Source organism: Ursus arctos, unplaced genomic scaffold (assembly GCF_023065955.2).
Source record: "Ursus arctos isolate Adak ecotype North America unplaced genomic scaffold, UrsArc2.0 scaffold_3, whole genome shotgun sequence".
Classification (NCBI taxonomy): Eukaryota; Metazoa; Chordata; class Mammalia; order Carnivora; family Ursidae; genus Ursus; species Ursus arctos.
The window spans coordinates 15,577,697-15,597,543 of NW_026622985.1; the positions used below are offsets into that span (position 1 = coordinate 15,577,697).

At 45.3% G+C, this 19,847-nt stretch overlaps 1 protein-coding gene across 1 annotated transcript in view; it reads left to right on the top strand.

Moving 5' to 3' along the window:
• LAMB4 (laminin subunit beta 4) overlaps positions 1-19,847 on the top strand; it is an 89,324-nt gene that overhangs the window by 12,781 nt on the left and 56,696 nt on the right. The window contains exons 6-13 of the mRNA XM_026503249.4: positions 208-271; positions 439-653; positions 1,731-1,851; positions 3,466-3,654; positions 9,387-9,566; positions 11,935-12,044; positions 14,214-14,293; positions 14,855-15,005. Coding sequence (XP_026359034.3) covers positions 208-271; positions 439-653; positions 1,731-1,851; positions 3,466-3,654; positions 9,387-9,566; positions 11,935-12,044; positions 14,214-14,293; positions 14,855-15,005 — 1,110 coding nt within the window. The remainder of the gene's footprint in view (positions 1-207; positions 272-438; positions 654-1,730; positions 1,852-3,465; positions 3,655-9,386; positions 9,567-11,934; positions 12,045-14,213; positions 14,294-14,854; positions 15,006-19,847) is intronic.

Genomic DNA, 19,847 nt, shown 5'->3' on the forward strand with positions numbered 1-19,847 from the left:
CCAGAGTGACTGTTTAAGATCTTTCATTCATTTTCGTTCTTGGGACTTCTCTTCATGTGAGAACCCAAAGAATAATCTGCCTCCTACACCAGCAGGAGAGGCAATGGCTCCAGCCTCTTGTAAGGTCAGGATCTCTTCTTTGAGAGTGTATTTAACAATGCTGTTTTTGTTAAAACACTTGTATGCTTACCTATATTTGTTTTACAGGTTGTTTTAAAAGTTCTGGATCCCAGCTTTGAAATAGAAAACCCTTACAGCCCCTACATCCAGGGTATGAATCGCGCTCCATTTTCACCCCAATTCCTTTTCTGAAATTTCACATTCGGCCTTCTCCTCGTCACCGCGTGTCCGCGGTACATTAAGGGGATGTCGTCCGGGAGAGTGCCTTGACCTGGTGCCGCCTAAGTGCGCTTTGCTCTGCTGTTTTCCTTTCTCTAGACCTGGTGACATTGACAAACCTGAGGATAAACTTTACCAAACTCCATACCCTGGGGGATACGTTGCTGGGAAGGAGGGAAAACGGGTCCCTTGATAAGTACTACTATGCTGTGTATAAGATGGTCGTGCGGGGCAGCTGTTTTTGCAATGGCCACGCCCGCGAGTGCGGCCCGGTGCACAAGGTGCGGGGAGACGCGTTCAGCCCGCCTGGAATGGTGAGTTCCTGAGCAGTCGCAGAGGCCGCTGGCTCCCTTGTCTGTCCTTCACTGCGCTGCTGCTGAACGTAGATCAGACTCTCCACAGGGGGCTCCACCCTCGAAGTGACAGCTTTGTGTGGGCGCAGGTGTCCCGGCGGGGGGACGGGGGACGAGAGGGCTTTGGCTCCCCGGCCAGAGGTTCTTGTGGATTCTGCTACAGATGAATTAATAAGCAGCATTTATCATTTATGATTTCAGGGGAGCCCAACTTGCTCCCTTTTAGTTTTTTTTGTTTTTTTCGGGAATGGAGCTTTGGTGGCGAGGACACATTGTCCCACAAAAATGCCTCAAAGGTCTCTTGTGTGAGAGAGCTGTACTCCGTGCCAGGGTGTTGGACTAAACTCTGTCGCTGTCAAAATGGCCGCTCCAAGTGACGTTCTTGCCCTGGGAAGGACTGTTCCTCACACTGATCTCCTCCGTGCTTGGGACGAGGCTTCAAAGAGTGATGTGGTAGAAGAATTGTGTTTTTACACCGAGTCCCGAGGGTGTGTCCGCGAAATAATTTCAAACTGTTCGCCACAATCAGACAAGGCAAGATGGCCGAAGCTCCCGCCCTTTCCCTGTGGCCTCCTCACATTTCCCTAGAAATAGAACTTCTCTCCTTGAACATGGACATACAGGGCATTTTGGGGAAAAACCAAGAGAATCGCACCTTTTCCTCCAGTTTCTTTCTGTTTTCTAATTCCCTCTTTTCCCTTATCCCTTATGTTCTTCAGCCACCCCCTGCGCGCGTGTGCACACACACACACACACACACACACTCCCCATCCTGTCTCTCCTTGTGCTGCCGGCTGCAATCTTTTGTCTTAAAACTAGAATTCAGAAATGCCAAAAACTGTAATTGTGTTTCCCGAACATCTTAAATTTTTTTCTGAAATTTAAGAGCTGGCTAAGCTAATGACAGAAGACAGTCAAGGTTGGTGCTATCACCAGCCGGGAACACGAAGACCCAGAGAGGCGCCAGCCTGCTATCTCATTTTCCGCGTAACAAACCCCAGCATCCTCCAAGCAAAGCCCCCTTTCCACACCATGCAGGTTCACGGTCGCTGCGTCTGTCAGCACGATACAGATGGCCCGAACTGTGAGAGGTGCAGGGACTTCTTCCACGACGCTCCCTGGAGGCCAGGAGCAGGCCTCGAGGACAGCACATGCAGAGGTATGTGGAGAATGTTCTCAGCCTGGAGCCAGTGTGCTCTGTACTGCCTCAAAGACAATTTAGTTCTGATTTCAGTGGGGCTGCAGGTGGCAGGGCTGATTGTCCTGTGGCTCCCGGCTCCTGCTGTGGGATATCCTAATGTTTCCCATGGCCTTGCAGAGAAGAGTACCAGCTTTTCAAGCCTTCACACCAAACACGAACGTTAATTTACACACTGAAACAATATGCACGCCATGTGGTCCCTTTCCGGAGGAGGGGCAGAGCCATAGAACGGTAATATCAGTGGGGACAGGGCCGCTCCAGGATCTGGTGAAGACTGCATATGGTTCAGAGATCCCTACTGTTTTCCTGAATAGTCACACATTTCACTAACTGGATCTTTTTTTTTTTTTTAATATTTTATTTGTTTATTTGACAGCACAAGCAGGCAGAGCGGCAGGCAAAAGGAGAAGCAGGGTCCTCGCTGAGCAGGGAGCCTGACATGGGACTCGATCCCAGGATCCTGGGATCATGACTTGAGCCAAAGGCAAATGCTTAGCTGACTGAGCCACCCAGGCACCCCTCATGAACTGAATCTTAAACACCTATGTCAGGAGAGATGAGGACAAGGACCAAGTCTGACAGGCTAGTGTATTTTTTGTAGAATATTTAGACTAATAAGGTAAAGGATTTTCTTGTAAGGTGTTCACGGCCTCTGAATTTTGATGAACTTCCATACAAACTTGTTACTCAGTTTCTTTTCCCAGATTGGGGCAGGGGATAGATGTGAGGGAGAGTGAGGTGACTGGAAGAGCTCTCATGCAGACATCCCATCCTTGAGAGTCACAGTGGGCAAGACCCAGCAAAACGGAGCTGAGATTTTGCTATTTACAGGGAAACCCCAACAAGGCACACAGCACAGACTTTACCAGCAAGACAAAGTCCTCTTCCTCTCTTGCTCCGGCTGAGCCCCAGATGGGATGGGAGTGACCTATAGCCACCCTTCCAGCTCTTCTGCCCATAGAGATGGAGAAGCAGGTGGGGGCCCAGCTCGGACATCTTATCTGAGGATCCCTGGGCTCACAGAACATAGGATATAAAAATCCAAGTTTACAAAGCCTAAGTCAGTGAAAGTATTCTCTACTGGAAAACAATGAAATTGTACTCTAGGCCTTCTGGATCACCCAAATGATGTACTTTTGTTTATTTGATGTAAAAAACAAATATTAAAGGCAGGGAGTACATTTTACAGAGAGTATATGAGCAGAATCAGAGCACTAGAAAGATCCTTTGAAAGCACCTGTTTTTATCTGTGTATACTGGGGCGCCACGGTGGCTCAGTGGGTTAAGCATCTTTCTTCCACCCAGGGTCCTGGGATCGAGCCCCATGTCCAGCTCCCAGCTCAACGCTGAGTCTGCTTCTCCCTCTCCCTCTGTGATCTCTCTTGCTCTCTCTCTCAAATAAATAAATAAATACCTTTAAAAAAATAATCCGTGCATAGTTGGTGTATCTCTAATAAGACGGCAGAGTGGTGGGAGATAGAAGGCACAAGGGCTGTAGTAATTGGCACCAGCACAGCCGCTTGGTGTCCCCCAGACCTTCTCCAACCTCTCATAACCCCTCTCCTTCCTCAGCTTGTCACTGCAACAGCCACTCTGACCGCTGTCACTTCAACATGACCGTGTACGTGAGGAGCGGCGGCCGCAGCGGGGGCGTGTGTGAAGACTGTCGCCACAACACTGAGGGGCAGCACTGTGACCGCTGCAAACCCCTCTTCTACAGGGACCCGCTCAAGGCCATGTCCGATCCATACGCCTGCATCCGTGAGTCCCCGGCCTCCAGCCTCTCTCTCCCACACGCGTGAGCCAAGGCTGATGGAGAGGCCTCCGTTGGGCCGCCAGCCCCCCGCTCGGTTTTGCAGCATCCCCAAAGTGCCCGATTTAGGGGCTGGGGGGCTCATGAAAGCGCTTCAGCTCTAAGAGCTTTCGCTCTCAGCACCATTTGGGCCAGATGATCCGGGTCCATCCTGGTAGCCCTGCGGCAGTGGCCGACACTGGTGAATCAGGAAGCTCTTCTGGATTGAGCCAGGAGGGGGTGGGTGGTTTCAGCCGGTGCTGCGGACCCCTGAGTGTCCTGGAGGTCAGCCGGGGGTTGTAGCTAAGCACAGGGCACCCGACTCACCGTGGCCGGCTGGCTTCACTTGGGGTGTTTCAACTTCGCCATGGCGCCAAAGCAGTGGACGTTCCCTAGAAACTTACTTCGGATTTTGAACTCGGATCTTTCCCCGGGCTAGCCATAAGGGGCTGACCCTCTCTCCTGATGCTGGCCCGGGCCAGCTCCCAGTCAGTGCCGCTGGTCAGGAGGGTCAGCAACCAGTAATCCCCCACAGCCATTCTGTACCCACACGGCCATTCTGTTTTCACTTTCAGTACAGTAGTCAGTAAATTACATGAGACGTTCAGCACTTTATTATACAACAGGCTGTGTGTTGGATGATTTTGCCCAACTGTCAGCCAATGCAAGTGTTGTCAGCACTGCTAAGGCAGGCTAGACTAAGCTGTGATGTTTGGTAGGTTAGATGTATTAAATATATTTTCGACTTAAGAAACGTTCGGCTTATGATGGGTTTATCAGAGCCCTGCCTTAAGTTGAGGAAGATCCGTAGTCAAATTGGCTGCAACATTTATCTGATTGTAGACAATTCAATTTTGCTGATAAGATGTATAAGCTAACATTACCTTGCCACTGGAGCCTCCTCTTCTCCTCCTCCTCTTCCTCCTCCTCCTTCTTCTTAAAATTTATTTATTGACTTTAGAAAGAGAGAGAGAGAGGGAGACAGGGCAGAGGGAGAGGGAGAGAGAGTCTTAAGCAGACTCCATGCTGAGCCCGATGCTTGGCTCAGTCTCACCACCCTGAGATCATGACCTAAGCCGAAACCAGGAGTGGGTGGCTTAACTGACTAAGCCACCCAGGTGCCCCACCTTGCTTCTTTTTTTGAATCTTTAAAAATCATTCATTTTGTCTTTAATCTCAGCTTTTAAAAATGGATCATCTTATGCATATACAAATAATAGAAAATAATATAATAAGCACCCTTAGGCCCACCAGAAGCCTTGTCAAAACATATCTTACCCTATCATCTTCAGGACCTTACTAAAACACTACAGATGCTGCTAGGGCTCCAGGCACACACCTGTCCCATTTGTTACCCTCCTTCCTGGGGATAAACTCACATATTTGGCAATTATCATTGCAATGCTGGCTTTCACACTTTTATATGTTCTTGTATAGAAACAATATATGTTGACATGTTTTCAAGCTTTAGATAAGTGGTATCACACTGTATGTATCCTTGATTATTTTGTTCAACATTATATTTTTGAGATTTGTCCATATCAGGTAGCCCTCAGTCTCCAGTTTTAGTATCTGTATGTAATATCTGTATAGAGCTCTTTCTTCCTCTAAATATGACCAAATCTATTTGGCCATTTTTCTTTTGCTGCTTCAGAAAACATTCTTGTGTATGTGGCCTTGTGCACATACACAAAACCTGTCCTTAAGAGCCATACCAAGGAGGGGAATTACTGGACCATAGGGTGTGAACTTCTGCAAGTCAACTACATGAGACCGCATCATTCCCTCAGTGGGGGTACCAGTTAACACCCACACCAGCTGCACGTGACTGTTCCCATTGCTCTGTATCCTGGCCAACCCTTGGTTTTGTCACACTTCAGTTTTTGCTAATAAGAAGTTATCTCATCATTATTTTAATTTGAACTTCCCTGCAGGAACGAGACTAGAGCGAGACAAGCCAAGCGCCTAGGTCCCAGCACTTCAGGAAGGACTCTCTGTCTCTCTCCAAGTGATATAAGCACGGGGTTGACACCTGCCATTTGCACTAACCTGGCAGTGAGCGCCTCCTGAAGTTTTGTGCCCCAGGCACCTTGCTCGTCTCGCTCCAGTCCTAGCACTGCTCTCAATTGCTGCATAGATAAATCCTCCAACTTGATTTTCAATACCCAGTGCCAGTTCCTGGGTCTGAGATTTTACTCTACTTGCAGACTGACAAGGAGCTTGTTACTGTTTCACGGATGTTGGTGGCAGACATGAAACTCCCAGGTGAAGACAAAGGACTTCATTACCCATGACACAGCAAGCAACAAGATGCTTGTATTGGTGTGTGTTCCCATGTCCCCAAGCCCTGAGTCCCATGGGGCAATTCAGAGGGTGCCTGTTGGATCCCACATACCTAATGAGTTTATGCCACAGCCAAGGAACACTGAGCTTGGGGAATTCATTGCTTTTATCGCAAGCGGAAGCATGCCTGTTCTTTGTCCAGGGGAAGAGGTTACCTCACCCCTCCAGGTAGCTTGCTGAAAAAGCAACCTTGAGAAATGGCCCCGGGTGAAAAGCAGTCAGGGCCTGGCATTATTGGCACACTCAGCAAAAACGTTCGAATGCCCAGGGCCCATGGAAGATTGCCTCTCCCAAGACCTAGAAATCCTGCTTCTTAGGCGATATCATCAGGATCTCATTATTTTTTGGGAGGAGGGAGGGGTTTGCTGTAAAACTACAACTTCAAATTATATCCGCATGATACATAAAATGAAGTCATACACAGAAGTAATTCATAGCCACCTGAACGTATACAACATCCTAGATTTCAAACTTTAAATCCTCATAATATAGGAAAAGTGTAAATGAAGTTTTTGTTCTGATTACTGAGGAGATATCTGACTGCATAACATTTTCCCTTGCATGACCTGTTTAAAACTGATACAAAGAACTGAATTCTTAGAAAAAAATATTTCTTTAAATCAGTGTCCTAAGTGCCCTACATTTTTTTTTACCAGAATCTATAATCCACCCCCCACTGTCTTACACACACGTGTACGCATACACACACATGCACACACACATTTTATTAATGTTTTAAATCCTATTCATTTATAAAAGAAGAAGAAATTGCTCTCTTAGGTGGAATCAGGGGAAAATATAATATTTTGAAAAAGATAATCTAGGAATCTAGAAAGAGACTGGAAGTAACTAAGCCAGATAGTCACGTTAACCAAAGTTTTGTTCCTTAAAAACCACTTTGTGTTGGTACGCCTGGGTGGCTCAGTCTGTTAAGCATCTGCCGGCAGCTCAGGTCATGATCCCGGGTCCTGGGGTCGAGTCCCGCATCGGGTTACCTGCTCATTGGGGAGTCTGTTTCTCCCTCTGCCCCTCCCCCTGCTTGTGCTCTCTTTCACTTGCTCTTGCTCGCTGTCTCTCAAATCTTTTTTAAAAAATCACTTAGAATTAATGATGGCACTTCTAAAGGGAACTAAGAAAACTAGTACCAGATATGAAAATAAGAAGTCATTCTTTATTAACAGGGAGGTTTTTTTTTTTTAAGGAAAGACAAATGAGGAGCTTGTGAAAACAGCCTGCATGAGACTCCCCAGTTTCCTAAGCACGTGTTTATGTGTGTGGGAGTATGAGTGTACAAATGGCATTTATTAAGACTGACCAGCAGTCTCATATAAATTTTCTCTGAATTGTCCTTGTTTGAGCCTAAATATTTACATAATCAGATTCCAGGCCTTAGAGTTGACTAATTTTAAGTCTTCTGTGGTTGAACACAGTCGAATGTGATACGGGAAAAGACACAAAGATTTGGTAGATTCAGCCACTGATAATGTGAGTTTGCTGGAGTTAAGTTGTGTGACGCTGAGAGCATTTTTTGGGCTTCTATCCTAAAGGCCATGACACAGGGTTATTTCTGTGTAAGGTAACTACCCACTCACCCACATCCCTTCCCCAAAGGATACTTCTGTGCATAATTTCATTATATTCTGGAGCTCAGTGCTGACCCTTTGGCGTGTCTCCCAAATAAAGCTGACCTTTTTCCTTTTGGCTACTTTCAAAATGAGTCCAGTTCGTTCCTTCCTTTCTAGAAGTAAATGTATTTAATTAAAAGAAAATTCCACTTTTCCCAAACTAAACAGAACCGAATGCTGTTTTTCCATAATAAGATTTTATTACTAGTCACAAACCAGTAACAGTTGAAAATTGAAAGAGTCTGTCAGACAACCACATGTTTGCTTCAATACCCCAAACAACTAGGTTTTTTCCACCAAACTCACTAACCTAAATGGGTGTTATATAAACATACATAACCTGGCTTTAGATGGAGGGGTTTGTTTTTATTCATCCAAAGTAAACCTGTTTATAAATGTGAACATAATTATTTCTTAGAATCAGGATATTCATTTTTTAAAATCTTTATTGCGTTCCTTAAAAGTGGCATTGCTTGGAAAAACAGCCCCCCAAGGATACGAGAGACCCTGGTGGTCATGTGATGTCTAGCAGCAGACTTGTCCTCTACCAAAGCCACGTCAACTGCCGTCCAGTCTCTCCTAGACACTACCCGTCAAAAATGAGGGGGTCCCTGCTCTACTGGGCAGCTCTGTCAGAGAGCTCTTCTTATCGTCACATCAAGCTCTGCCTTTTGTCACTTCTCCCCTCTGGAATTAGTCATACTATCAGCATCCTTTTTCATAGCATATGCCTTCCTGTAGTCGTTCTAGGTTCTGCTGAACAGAAAAGGGGGTGCGGTGGGGGTGGGGTGGTGCTTTTGTTGCTCCTTTGCTATAGGTGACTGTCTCATTTTGCAGAATCTTTTCATCCAAGCTTTTGCCCTGCCAGCAGGTTTCCAAAAACAAAATGGTGATATAAACCTTTCTTGCTGTTCCCCCCCCCCCCTTTTCTTTCTTATAGGTTCTCCTTCCAGGATGAATTAAAGAGAACGATGGCACTTATCCTTATTTTTCTGTGGTGGGGAAGGGCAGACTTTTTCTTAACCAGATTTCAGAGATTTGGTAGACATTTTACGTAATGTTTTTTCTCCTACTCTCTCACTACCCTGGATAATATATATGTGTGTGTATATACACACATCTGTATTTGTATATTTGTGTGTGTGTGTGTGTGTGTGTGTGTATGTGTATTTGTATATTTCTTAATAGCATCCCACGCTTACTTGCCTCTAGACCTCATTCTCACCTTTGGAGTCTTTTCTTTTAATCTTTCTTTTATTGAGGTGAAATTGACATAGCATTAACCATTTTAAAATGAACAACAGTTTACTAGCACTAAGTTGTGCAATCAACATCTCTACCTGGCTCCAAAACATTTTCATCACCCCCCCCAATTTAATCAATGTATTCTTCACATCCAGTTTTCATAATAGCAGTCTTCTTCTGATCTTCTTACTTTAGAATCACTGAAAAGCCTTTTTAAAAGTACATACATATGTATATATGTATATATATGTACATACATATGTATATACACACATATATATAATATGTATGGAGTTGTTCAACATTTTCCAAAGCCCAAGATCTGGGAGGCATTTCTGAATAGCCCTCTCCCACTGGTCTAGTTGTTTAAACGTATTTAATTATTTAAACAAAATAAAATAGTTATAGCGTGAGTAAAATGCTATGTTTATATCTCAAGTTTCCCACAGTTTGCAATTAACTGAGATAATGTGTGTCTGTGTCCCCAGCTTGTGAATGTGACCCGGATGGGACCTTATCGGGTGGCATGTGTGTGAGCCACTCTGATCCTGCTTTGGGGACTGTGGCCGGCCAGTGCTTGTGCAAGGAGAACGTGGAAGGAGCCAAATGCGACCAGTGCAAGCCCAACCACCACGGGCTGAGCGCTGCGGATCCCGTGGGTTGTCAGCGTAAGTCGGCAGCGGCGGTCGGCCAGCCCGGATGCGTTTTAAAGCTTGGGGCTGTCTCTGTCAGGCCTAAAATTCAGTCATCGTGAACAGCCAAGGTATTGCCAGCCCGTGGGTTTTCTGAAGTGGTGCAAAAACACCTCCCACAAATTTTAGTAAAGTAGTGGACGTTTTTCTCTTGGAGGTTAGCTGAGATTATCATAAGGTACCAGTAGGGGGCGCTCACATTTCCCCGCTGGGGCAAACCTGGGAAAATGCCAAGAAATTTAATGCCAAGTTGCGAAATCTTTAGAAAAATGGTCTCGACTTGGACTCTCTTATACAAATTCGTTAAATTACATTACGCATTTATGCATAGATTGATGACTTCTTAAGTAATCTTCAAGTGGTGGTTTCTTTTCTTTTTCCTTTTTTAAAATTACTTTTCTCCTTTCTTCTCATACCCCTGCTGGAATTGGTCCTATATTCTCTGACAAAGAGAAGAAAAAAAATTAAAGAGCCAAGGGAGAGGTTGCGGGGAAATAGAAAGAACGTTAGAGTTTTCTGGGGCCAAATGGGGAGACCTTTGGCTCCGGGATCACAGAAATTTAGAGCTGCCTGGGGTCTCAGAGCCGCAGATTCCCCGGGGAATCCTGCGTGAATAATTGCCCTTTGGTCACAGCATCATGCTCTGTATTTTTGCCCATATAAGGAACTGTAGATTATTTGCATGTTTAGAGAGCAGCATGCAGAATCCTACCTTCTTCTGGAGTTTATTGGCAACATCAAATTCCAGGATAGTGAATTATATAGTCAAGCGAATTCCCATCACACCTCTCATCACACCCAAGTGTTTCCCCTGGTTCAGTATTGACCTGCTGCCCTCCCAGAATAGGCCAAATATTTTTTTCTTTTGTAATAGCTTCAGTGAGATATAATTCACATACCATACAGTTCACCCTTTGAAGTACAATTCGGTGATTTCTAGTCTATTCAGAATTGTGTAACCACCACTATAAGCAATTTTAGAACATTTTCATTACCCCAAAAAGAACCCCTATACCCTACTTCTGGCCATATACCCAAAAGATTGGAGAGATGTGTACACTCATGTTCATAGCAGCATTATTCACAATAACCAAAAAGTAGAAGTGATCCAAGTGTCCATCCACGGATGAGTGGGCAAGAGAAATGTGGCGTATACATACAACAGAATATTCTTCAGCCTTAAAAAGGAAGTCCTGATACATGCAACAGCATGGATGAACTTTCAGGAGATTAGGCTCAGTGAAATAAGCCAGGTACAAAAGAACAACTGCTATATGATCAATCCCCTTCCATGAGGTACCTAGAGCAGTTAAGCCCACGGAAGCACAAAGCTCTGGTTGCCAAGGGCTTGGGGGAGGGAGGAACAGGTGGAGATGGTGTTTAATGGGCATAGAGTCTCAGTTTTGCAAGATGATGAATCCTGGAGATTGGTTGCACAACAGTGTGGGTGTGTTTAAAATGGCAAATTTCATGTCAAATTCACCATAAGAAAAGAAAAGAAGCCCCATAGCCTTTAGCTACCACCTCCCCACCGCCTTTTCCCCCAGCTCCAGGCAAGCACAAATCTACTTTCTGTCTGTATAGATTTGCCCATTGTGGACATTTCATGCAAAGAAATCATCCACTATGTGGTCCTTTGTGACTGGCTTCTTCCCCTTAGCATCATGCTTTCAAGGTTCGTCCGTGTTGTAGTAGGTGTCAGTGTTTCATTACTTTTTATTACTTTATCCATTGTGTGGATACTCCACATATTATCTCTCCATTCATCATTCGATGAACATTTGGGTTGTTTCCACGAAGAGTGGTTTTTCCCACAGGGGAAATGTGTATCTTGCTCTGGTAGCAAATTTCTTAGCCTTCACAACAAAAGCAGGACTCAGGGATGCCTATGCGTGGCAGAGAAAGAGAAGGGAGACAATGAAAAGAAAACATAACAAGGCAGTAAGAAGAGAGGTGAGAGAGACACATTAGATGCGTCTGCCAAAAATGGAGCCATCGATAGCAACCTCGACCCTCAGAAATCCTTGCCCTGCGTGAAGCAAGCTGCCCCCACCTGCGGCATCACGCAGGGTAACTGCCAGCTGCCCCTGCTTGCACGACTTCCACTTCGTCTCCTCCTAATTGCCATCCAGCAGAACCGCATGAGGGCTCTGGAAGGGTCTGGCCCTGGCTTTCCTGGGTGGGGTTGCACACACTACAATAATTGTGCAACCAGGCAGACAATACGCTGGGCAGGGCTGGCTGCTCTGTGTTTTTGGGGCCACGCGTTTTGCTCAGTGTGATCTCTTCAGGACAAGAGTGGGGTCAATAAAAATGAGAATAATTGTGTTTGCCGTGCTTTCAGCCTGCAACTGTAACCCCTTCGGGAGTCTGCCCCTCTCAACCTGCGATGTGGACACGGGGCAATGCTTGTGCCAGCCGTTTGCCACGGGACCACACTGTGAAGAATGCATCGTATGTATTTGCCTAGGATTTCCCTTGTATGTCGTTGCTCCGATTTCTAATGCCCTTGCCCAGAAGAGACCCAGTCTTGTTAATTGCTTTCCTTATCCTGATACATTTCAGGCCTCCCTGGGAAAAGCTGTTTACGCTCAGAAATCAGCAAACACTAGAAATCAGCCCCCACCCTTCTAGAGAGAGCCGGTTGTTAAACCTTCACCAGCGCACCAACTTTTACCAAATTGGCCTGAACCCACCCAGGCACCAATGTCAGAAGTGTTACACGCTGTTCTCCCCCAAGTGCCAAGCAGTATAGAATGTGATGATTTAGCTGTTCCCTGCTCTCCACCCACCAGATCTGGCTCTTGCATACAGTCCCTTTATCACCCCTACCACTCCTTGCCTAAAAAATATTTTGGATGAGCTCATTTTTAAAAAAAAACAAAAAAAACCAAACCCCCCCCCCCCAAACCACAGATTTACATGTATTATAGATTATGTGGGAAATAAGTTCCTGGACTTTTCACAGACTCCACTAAACGTATGAACACGTATGTCTAAAATTAGTGAAAGAAACCCTTTTTTATGCCATAAGACATGTGTCATGCAGTTAGGGAGTTCAAATCCAACATGTCCCTTTGTTCTCCAATCTTGGCAGCCACCAGGACATTTTAGAAAAAAAAAAAAGCTTAACCTAATAAAAGAACAGTGACCTTGATGTGTCTGAAGAAATGTAGCTGATAAATAAGAAACATATGCCTATTACAACATAGTTTTGTGCTAATATTTTAAGTCACTTTACTGAAAACATATGAGGATGGGGCACAGGAGGTGGGGAAAGAAAGCCGGGAAGTATGTAGGAAGAGGGAACTCTCTAAGACAGGGCAGGTGACCCAGAAATTACGAAGGAAGATGAGCCTGGCCAGCTCCGTGGCCGTGAGGGGGAAACACGGAGAAGGAAGCAGGGCTGGTTCATGGGATCAGCGAAGACATGACGTCAGATGATGGCTGACAAAACTTAGACTCAGGCTGCCACTGTGCAGTTAAGGGGCTTGTGTTTGCCAAGAGGAGAATAACCGAGCAGGGACCACCCCGTGGGGGCTTGTCCATTGTGGTGAGCCCACGCATCCGCCAGGGACCCCACGTCCTCCTGTGTCCAGTGGCGCCCAGGATCTGTGTGGAGCTGCCCCACCCACCCATGCCAGCACCCCCAGCCCAGGGGGAGTTTTCACAACCACATCCTCAGTGAGGCCGGTCATGGCACTTGTTTTTGCCTGAACAGAAGTTTTCGTTTTGGGAAAAATATCAAAAGTCTGTTCCTGTGTTTTGTAACAAGTTAGGTCAACTTTTAATGTTTAAATCTTTTTGAGTAAAATCAGGCATAAAATTTTACCAAGCTGATGAAAAAAAAAAGATATATTAATACTTAACAGACCCATTTCCAGCAAAAGCGCCATGCCGATTAAGACCTTAATTTTGTCTGAGCGTGTTAACTTGAGATCTGAGGGGGGGGGGTATTTTTTTTTTTTTCGAGCATTTTATAGCAAAATGTTATTAGACTTAAGAACTAGTTGTTTGTATCTCACCAGCTGCTTATATTGAATAAAGGTCAAGATGTTGCAATGATGAAAAAAGTCTCGAACAAAGTTGACTCTCTCACAGAGTTTATTATGCCAAAACAACTTATTTATAAACAAGTGAGCCTACTGAACTGTGATATCCAACTAAGATCTCAAAAGCAGCTTGATTGATTTTTTTTTTTACCCCCAAATATTTTAGGGTTGTGAAGGTAAAAATCCCTAGGGATTTTGTGGTAAGGGAACCTATTGGTTTTACAAAAGCGGTTGCAAATCAGCTAGTTGAAGACCTTCTCCCAAGACGGGTCTTAAGTAACTCAGTGGGAAGCTAAATTGGTGCTTTCATAGGACCCAGTAGTTTCCTCCCCATCTGAGCTTGGAGTTATCTGCAGTCAACCCGCCTGTCCCCCTCGTTTCAAGCCCCAGAAATGGGAGATACGTGTCCTCAAAGATCATTACCAAGTGCACAGGCAAGAAAGGCTGGGTGATGGCCCAGGCTGTGTGCCTAGTTGACATGACTCAACTAAACCGTACTGGTTTTACTATGACGCTTCAGAGCAGCAAATCTCTTCATAGCTGGAATCGGCTGAGCGGTTTCTCTTTGTAGGCTGGATACTGGGGACTGGAAGACCACCTCCATGGCTGTTCTCCCTGCGACTGTGATATTGGAGGTGCTTATTCCAACATGTAAGTCAGTCAAATGAAAGACAAAATTCTGTGGCTATAGTCACTCACATTTCCACATAAAAGCACATTTTATTCTGATAGGCGCGTAGCCATTGATGACGGGCTTTAATTCCCTGACAGGCAAAGGGCATTGAACAGCGATGATCTTGAAACATTAACTACAGCCCAGTTGATTTATTTTGCTTGAAATATTCCTAAGAGAGAAACAGTTCTACTCCCCGGGTACCCTGGGAGGTGGTAGGATGGATGCCTCGTATGACTTGACCTGCCTAAAACACCAACTTTTGCCACCCTATAATGAGAGGTCCTACACTCCTTTTTGCAGTCTTTAGAGCAGAATCAAGAAAAGAAGTGGCTACTTGGGTTTCATAGACCTGGATTGGCTTCTCAAGACCAGACACATAGAGCCCATGGCCTCCTAACTTCCTCCTCAAGACAACTGATTGATCTATTCAAAGAGTGGGTCCAAACTCAGAAGGGATTGAGCTCAGCATCCCCATGCCTTCATTTCATACCTGCCCCCCCCCAACATTTGTGCATGATGGATTTGTTTTTCCCCAGGTGCTCACCCAAGGATGGGCAGTGTGAATGCCGCCCACACATCACTGGCCGCCGCTGTACTGAACCGGCCCCCGGCTACTTCTTTGCTCCTTTGAATTTCTATCTTTACGAGGCAGAAGAAGCCACCCCACTGCAAGGACTTGCGCCTTTGGTGCGTATTTCATTTCGTCTCCTTACAGATTTGATTTGATGGTGTGTTAGGACATACATACAACACGCCCTTGGGATCATGGGTAAAGTACCTGGAAAAGAATGGTCTTGCCCAGATATGCAGATCAGGTAGAGTTTAATTTATCATGGAACTGAAGACTGTAGAAATTCTTGAGGGCAGAGGCCGCATTTTATTTAATCTTTGTAGTCCAGTTCTAGCGCAGAGCCCTGCACGTAAGTGGGAATTGCATTAAGCTGTGATTTCACTTTGCTCTTTCAATATGCCCCTCAGATACCACGCGCTTATTGAGCATCTATTGTCTGCCTTCCCCACAACACCGTAAACCGTGAGAGGGAAGGATAGATGTGTATGCCATTCACCATTGTTGCCCTAGTGCCTACCACATTTCCTGACCCATGGTAGGAACGTCACAGACCTCTGCTAATGAATGAATGAATTAGGAACCTGACAGGAGTGGACGCTATGTTCTCTGGCCTCCTGAAGCTGCTCTCGGATTAGCAGTTCTCACTGAAGGCCGCCATGTTCACTGGAGTGTGTGATTGCAAATCTCACTTGGCGGGCTCCTTCGTTTCTTACAAGTCACAGTCCCGTGGGATCTTTTTCCTAAACGTATTTTTCTAAAAGTCTGGTTAGAGGAGCAGGCACGCACATGTGGAATGGTTAGAGAAAATACAAGTTAGACTCCTGTGACATTCTCAAGCACGTGGTGCCGGCCACAGGCAGGAATGTGACGGGAAAAGGTAATGCGAGGTGAAAGTCTCAAGGAGAGAAAGCATGTGAAGGTCGGTTCTGAAGACAGGATTTGGATAGAAAACGGGGGAACTCATCCAGGTTCCAGCCACAAAGTCATTTCCTGAGATCTCTTCTTTCTCTGGACACTGTTGGTGGGAGGGATGAAAACGCCCCATACGAGGCTTGGAATGTTCTCTTTTACTGACTGGAATTCGGGCAGGGGGCGGGGGCAGGGGGCTTTCAGTGTCCCTACCTTAGACTCACAACCATGGTGGGTGGAGTCAAATGTAACAATTGTATGTCTGCGTTCTTTGCAGTTTTTAATTTTGTCTTTATGATGGTGACTGGAAAAAAAAACAACTTTGGGAAAGTCATATTGGTATTTATAGTTAGGCTGTAGCTATAGTCAAATAATAGATAATATATATTGGTCCCTACCCCTGGTTCTTCGTACAGAGCTCCTAACACCCGTGTAATCTTCTGAGTGATAAGGACACTAAGAACATCTTTTGTTCCAGTATTTGGTCTTTGACCCTGGCTCCTAACACAGAACGCCTAAATCCTTTGGAAATCCTTTGGTGATAGGAGTATCTTTCGTTCTAATCGGGTGACTCCTGATGGGGTTCTGGATGGGAGCTGGTCTCCACGAAGACCCAGCCATGATTAGAAGCTTGGAATTTTCAGTCCCACCCCCCACCCATTCTCTGGGAAGGGGAGAGGGACGAGAGATTGAGTTAATGATCGACCATGCCTATGTGATAAAGCCTCCATAAAAATCTCCAAAGTATGGGGTTCAGAGAGGGTCCAGGTTGGTGAGCACATCCGTGTGCCAGGGGGGTGGTGCACCCCGACTTCAAGGACCCGAAGCTCCTGCTTCCAGGACCCTCCCAGTCCAGTCCTTGCTCTATGTATCCCTTCATCTGGCTGTTTATCTGTATCCTTCATGGGATCCTTTATTGTATAATAAACCACTAAACATAAGTGTTCCCCTCAGTCTTGTCAGCAACTCTAGCAAATTATCGAGCTCAAGGAGCGGGTCTCAGGAACCCAGTTTATAGCTGGTTGATCAGAAGTACTGGTAACAACCTGGATTTTCTACTGGCTTCTGAAAGGCCGGGCGGGGCAGTCTGGTGGGACTGAGCTCTTAACCCGTGGCATCTGACACTAAATCTGGGGAGATGGTGTCAGGACTGAATTATAAGACACCCAGCTGGTGTCGGAGACTTGGTGGATGTGGGAATGAACCACACATTGGCATCAGCAGTGTTGTGAACATGGTAACTAACAGTTTAACAGTAGAGGGGACACACAGGGTTGTCTTTCCTATACAACTATAAATACAATCGTTCCCATCGTTTTAGATGAGAAAACACAAAGCAGATGTAATTATCTAGAGTAGATGGGCTGATACGTAACATTTATTCCCTGTGCACCACGTGGTGTGTGCTGACAAGCCATGAAGTGGGATCATATCCTGTGCTGATACTGCTCTGAACTGTGAGGAACATCCAAGGAGAAGCCTTGCTCCTCTCTCCATGGCTTTAAGAAAAAAAAAAAAAATCAAGGCTATAGAACGGGTCTAAAGGGCCAAGAAAATTGCTTAAAGAATTGGAAAGTCATGTATGACAAAGGAAAGTAAATTCAAGGTGGGATTGATGCTAAGTGTTTAAAAAATAGCAGCATGGGGGCGCCTGGGTGGCACAGCTGTTAAGCGTCTGCCTTTGGCTCAGGGCGTGATCCCGGCGTTATGGGATCGAGCCCCACATCAGGCTCCTCTGCTGGGAGCCTGCTTCTTCCTCTCCCACTCCCCCTGCTTGTGTTCCCTCTCTCGCTGGCTGTCTCTCTCTCTGTCAAATAAATAAATAAAATCTTTAAAAAAATAAAATAAAAAAATAAAAAATAGCAGCATGAATAATTTCCTCTCCACTAAAAACGTGATCCTTAATTGTAGTAGAAAGGGTATAAGTTAGACACTAATTACTTGTGTATTCATATAACAAATATGTTTTGTGTGCTTACTATGCTGTTGCTGTTGGTATTAATAAAATTTCCAGGGGTGCCTGGCTGGCTCAGTTGGCTTGACATGCGACTCTTGATCTTGGGGTCAGGAGTAGAGGTTACTTTAAAAAAAATTTTTTTTAAACCCCACAGATTTCCACGTAGTTAGTGCTTTATGCTTTGCACTTTATATGCATTATGTCGTTTGACTTTCCAAGCAACCTAAGTATTAGCATCTTTAATTTCCAGATGAGGGAAACATTAGAGCGGTTATGCAACTTGCCCAAAGTCACACAGCTGGTGGGCAGTGGGCCCTGGATTGAAACCCCAGGTGCATCGGGTTCCAAAACACTTGCTCTCATCCCATCAATAGGTGCCACCCAGTGCGTAACACTGACCTCCAGGCCAAGGGCAGCACAGAGCCATATGACAAGGAGAGTTGATACGTGCTGTGCATTATGATTTTGGAGCTGTGAACGATCCTTTATGAACAGGCTTAATGCACAGGTAGAGTAATATGGCCTAAGACTTGAAAACAAGTTGGTGGCCTTGCTGAGAAGACAGTCCAGCCAGGGAAGTTATAAGTAATGGCTCAGAGGAGAGACAGTGCAGGTGTATTCACAGAACAGGAAGTTCATATAAGGAAGAAGTATTGGAAAAGATTCAATTCTCTTATGAAAGAGACTATATTTTATCCTCTGGGCAATGAGAACTCACAGAAGCTTTCGGAGCAAGGGACTGACCTGATGAAGACTGTCCTCAGTGTTCCAGTCAGCACGGTTTAGGACAAGTGAGGCCTGGGATGGAGGGAGAGCAGTCTGCTGTAGTCTGGCGGAGCAAGGAGGGGTCTAAGTTAATAGGAAGCAGAGAGAAGAGAAAGAATGATGGACACATGAAAGGATGTGACTCCAAGACCACAGCTTATGAATAGTTGTTTAAATACTCTAATAGGAAAACAACAATTAACTTTCTTGGTGGGTCTTCAAAAGGTGTGTCTGTGTATGTGTGTACCTTAATTTATCCAGGCTGCTATAACAAAAGCTCCGTAGACTGGGTAGCTTATAAACAACATAAATTTCTCTCTCACAGTCCTAGAAGCTGGGAAGTTCAAGATCAAGGCGCCAGCAGATTCATGTCTGACAAGAGCCTGCTTCCTGGTTCATTGACCGCCATCTTTTCACTGAGTCCTCACGTAGGCAGTTTGGGAAGCACTGGTCTGTTTTCTTATAGAAATGACCTGTGGTCACAAAAAGTTAATAGTAATTGAATTTAACATAGTATAGAATTTAATACATTATAGTATAAAGCTAATTCCATAATATATTGTCTGTATAAAATTAATAAAATAGTCTCTTGGTGAGGATGATGAACTCACTTGGTGAGGGGGAAAAAAAAAAAAGGAGGACAAATTGGCATAATCCAGTGTAGCCTGTCCAAGGGTCCTCATCACAGAGGTCAGGCAGCTGGTTAGAGAGTGTAGCTGAGAATCAGAGCAGTAAACACGAGAGTAAGAGAGTTCCCGAAGCAGGCCACAGCTGACCCTAGGGCTGCTTGCTTGTGACCAACAACCAGGACACCTGTGAAATTAAAAATCGTGTTTGTAACACCAACAATGAAAGCCGAGGAAACGCCATGTCCGCAGTGCAGTCACAATGTGGAAATGAGCGGCTGGGGATTCTGACTGGGTCACCCCTGAGGACATGGGATCAGAGAGAAGCCCACAAGGCCAGGATTTTAAGGAAACTGGAGCTGCATGAATGCAATTCCTCTGCTTCAGTTTGGCCACTGGGGTTGGCTCTCCTCTCACCTCTCGTGGGAACCCCAAAGGCCAAATCCCACAAACTGTGAGAACTGCCAGGAATTGGTCTGGGGAGTAGCCAGAGTGACAAGAAGCTAATAAATTTGAGTCTCGACACCATGCCTGTTGGTTTTCTACAACTTCCTTCTCGAGATTTCACATTAAAACATAGCGTTTGTGCTTTTCTTTTATAATACCATAAAACCAGTAGATAAGAATACGTGTTTCCCCCATTTTGAATTTCAACGGTACATAGTATCCTTTAAAAAGAAAACCCAATACATGCTCATAGG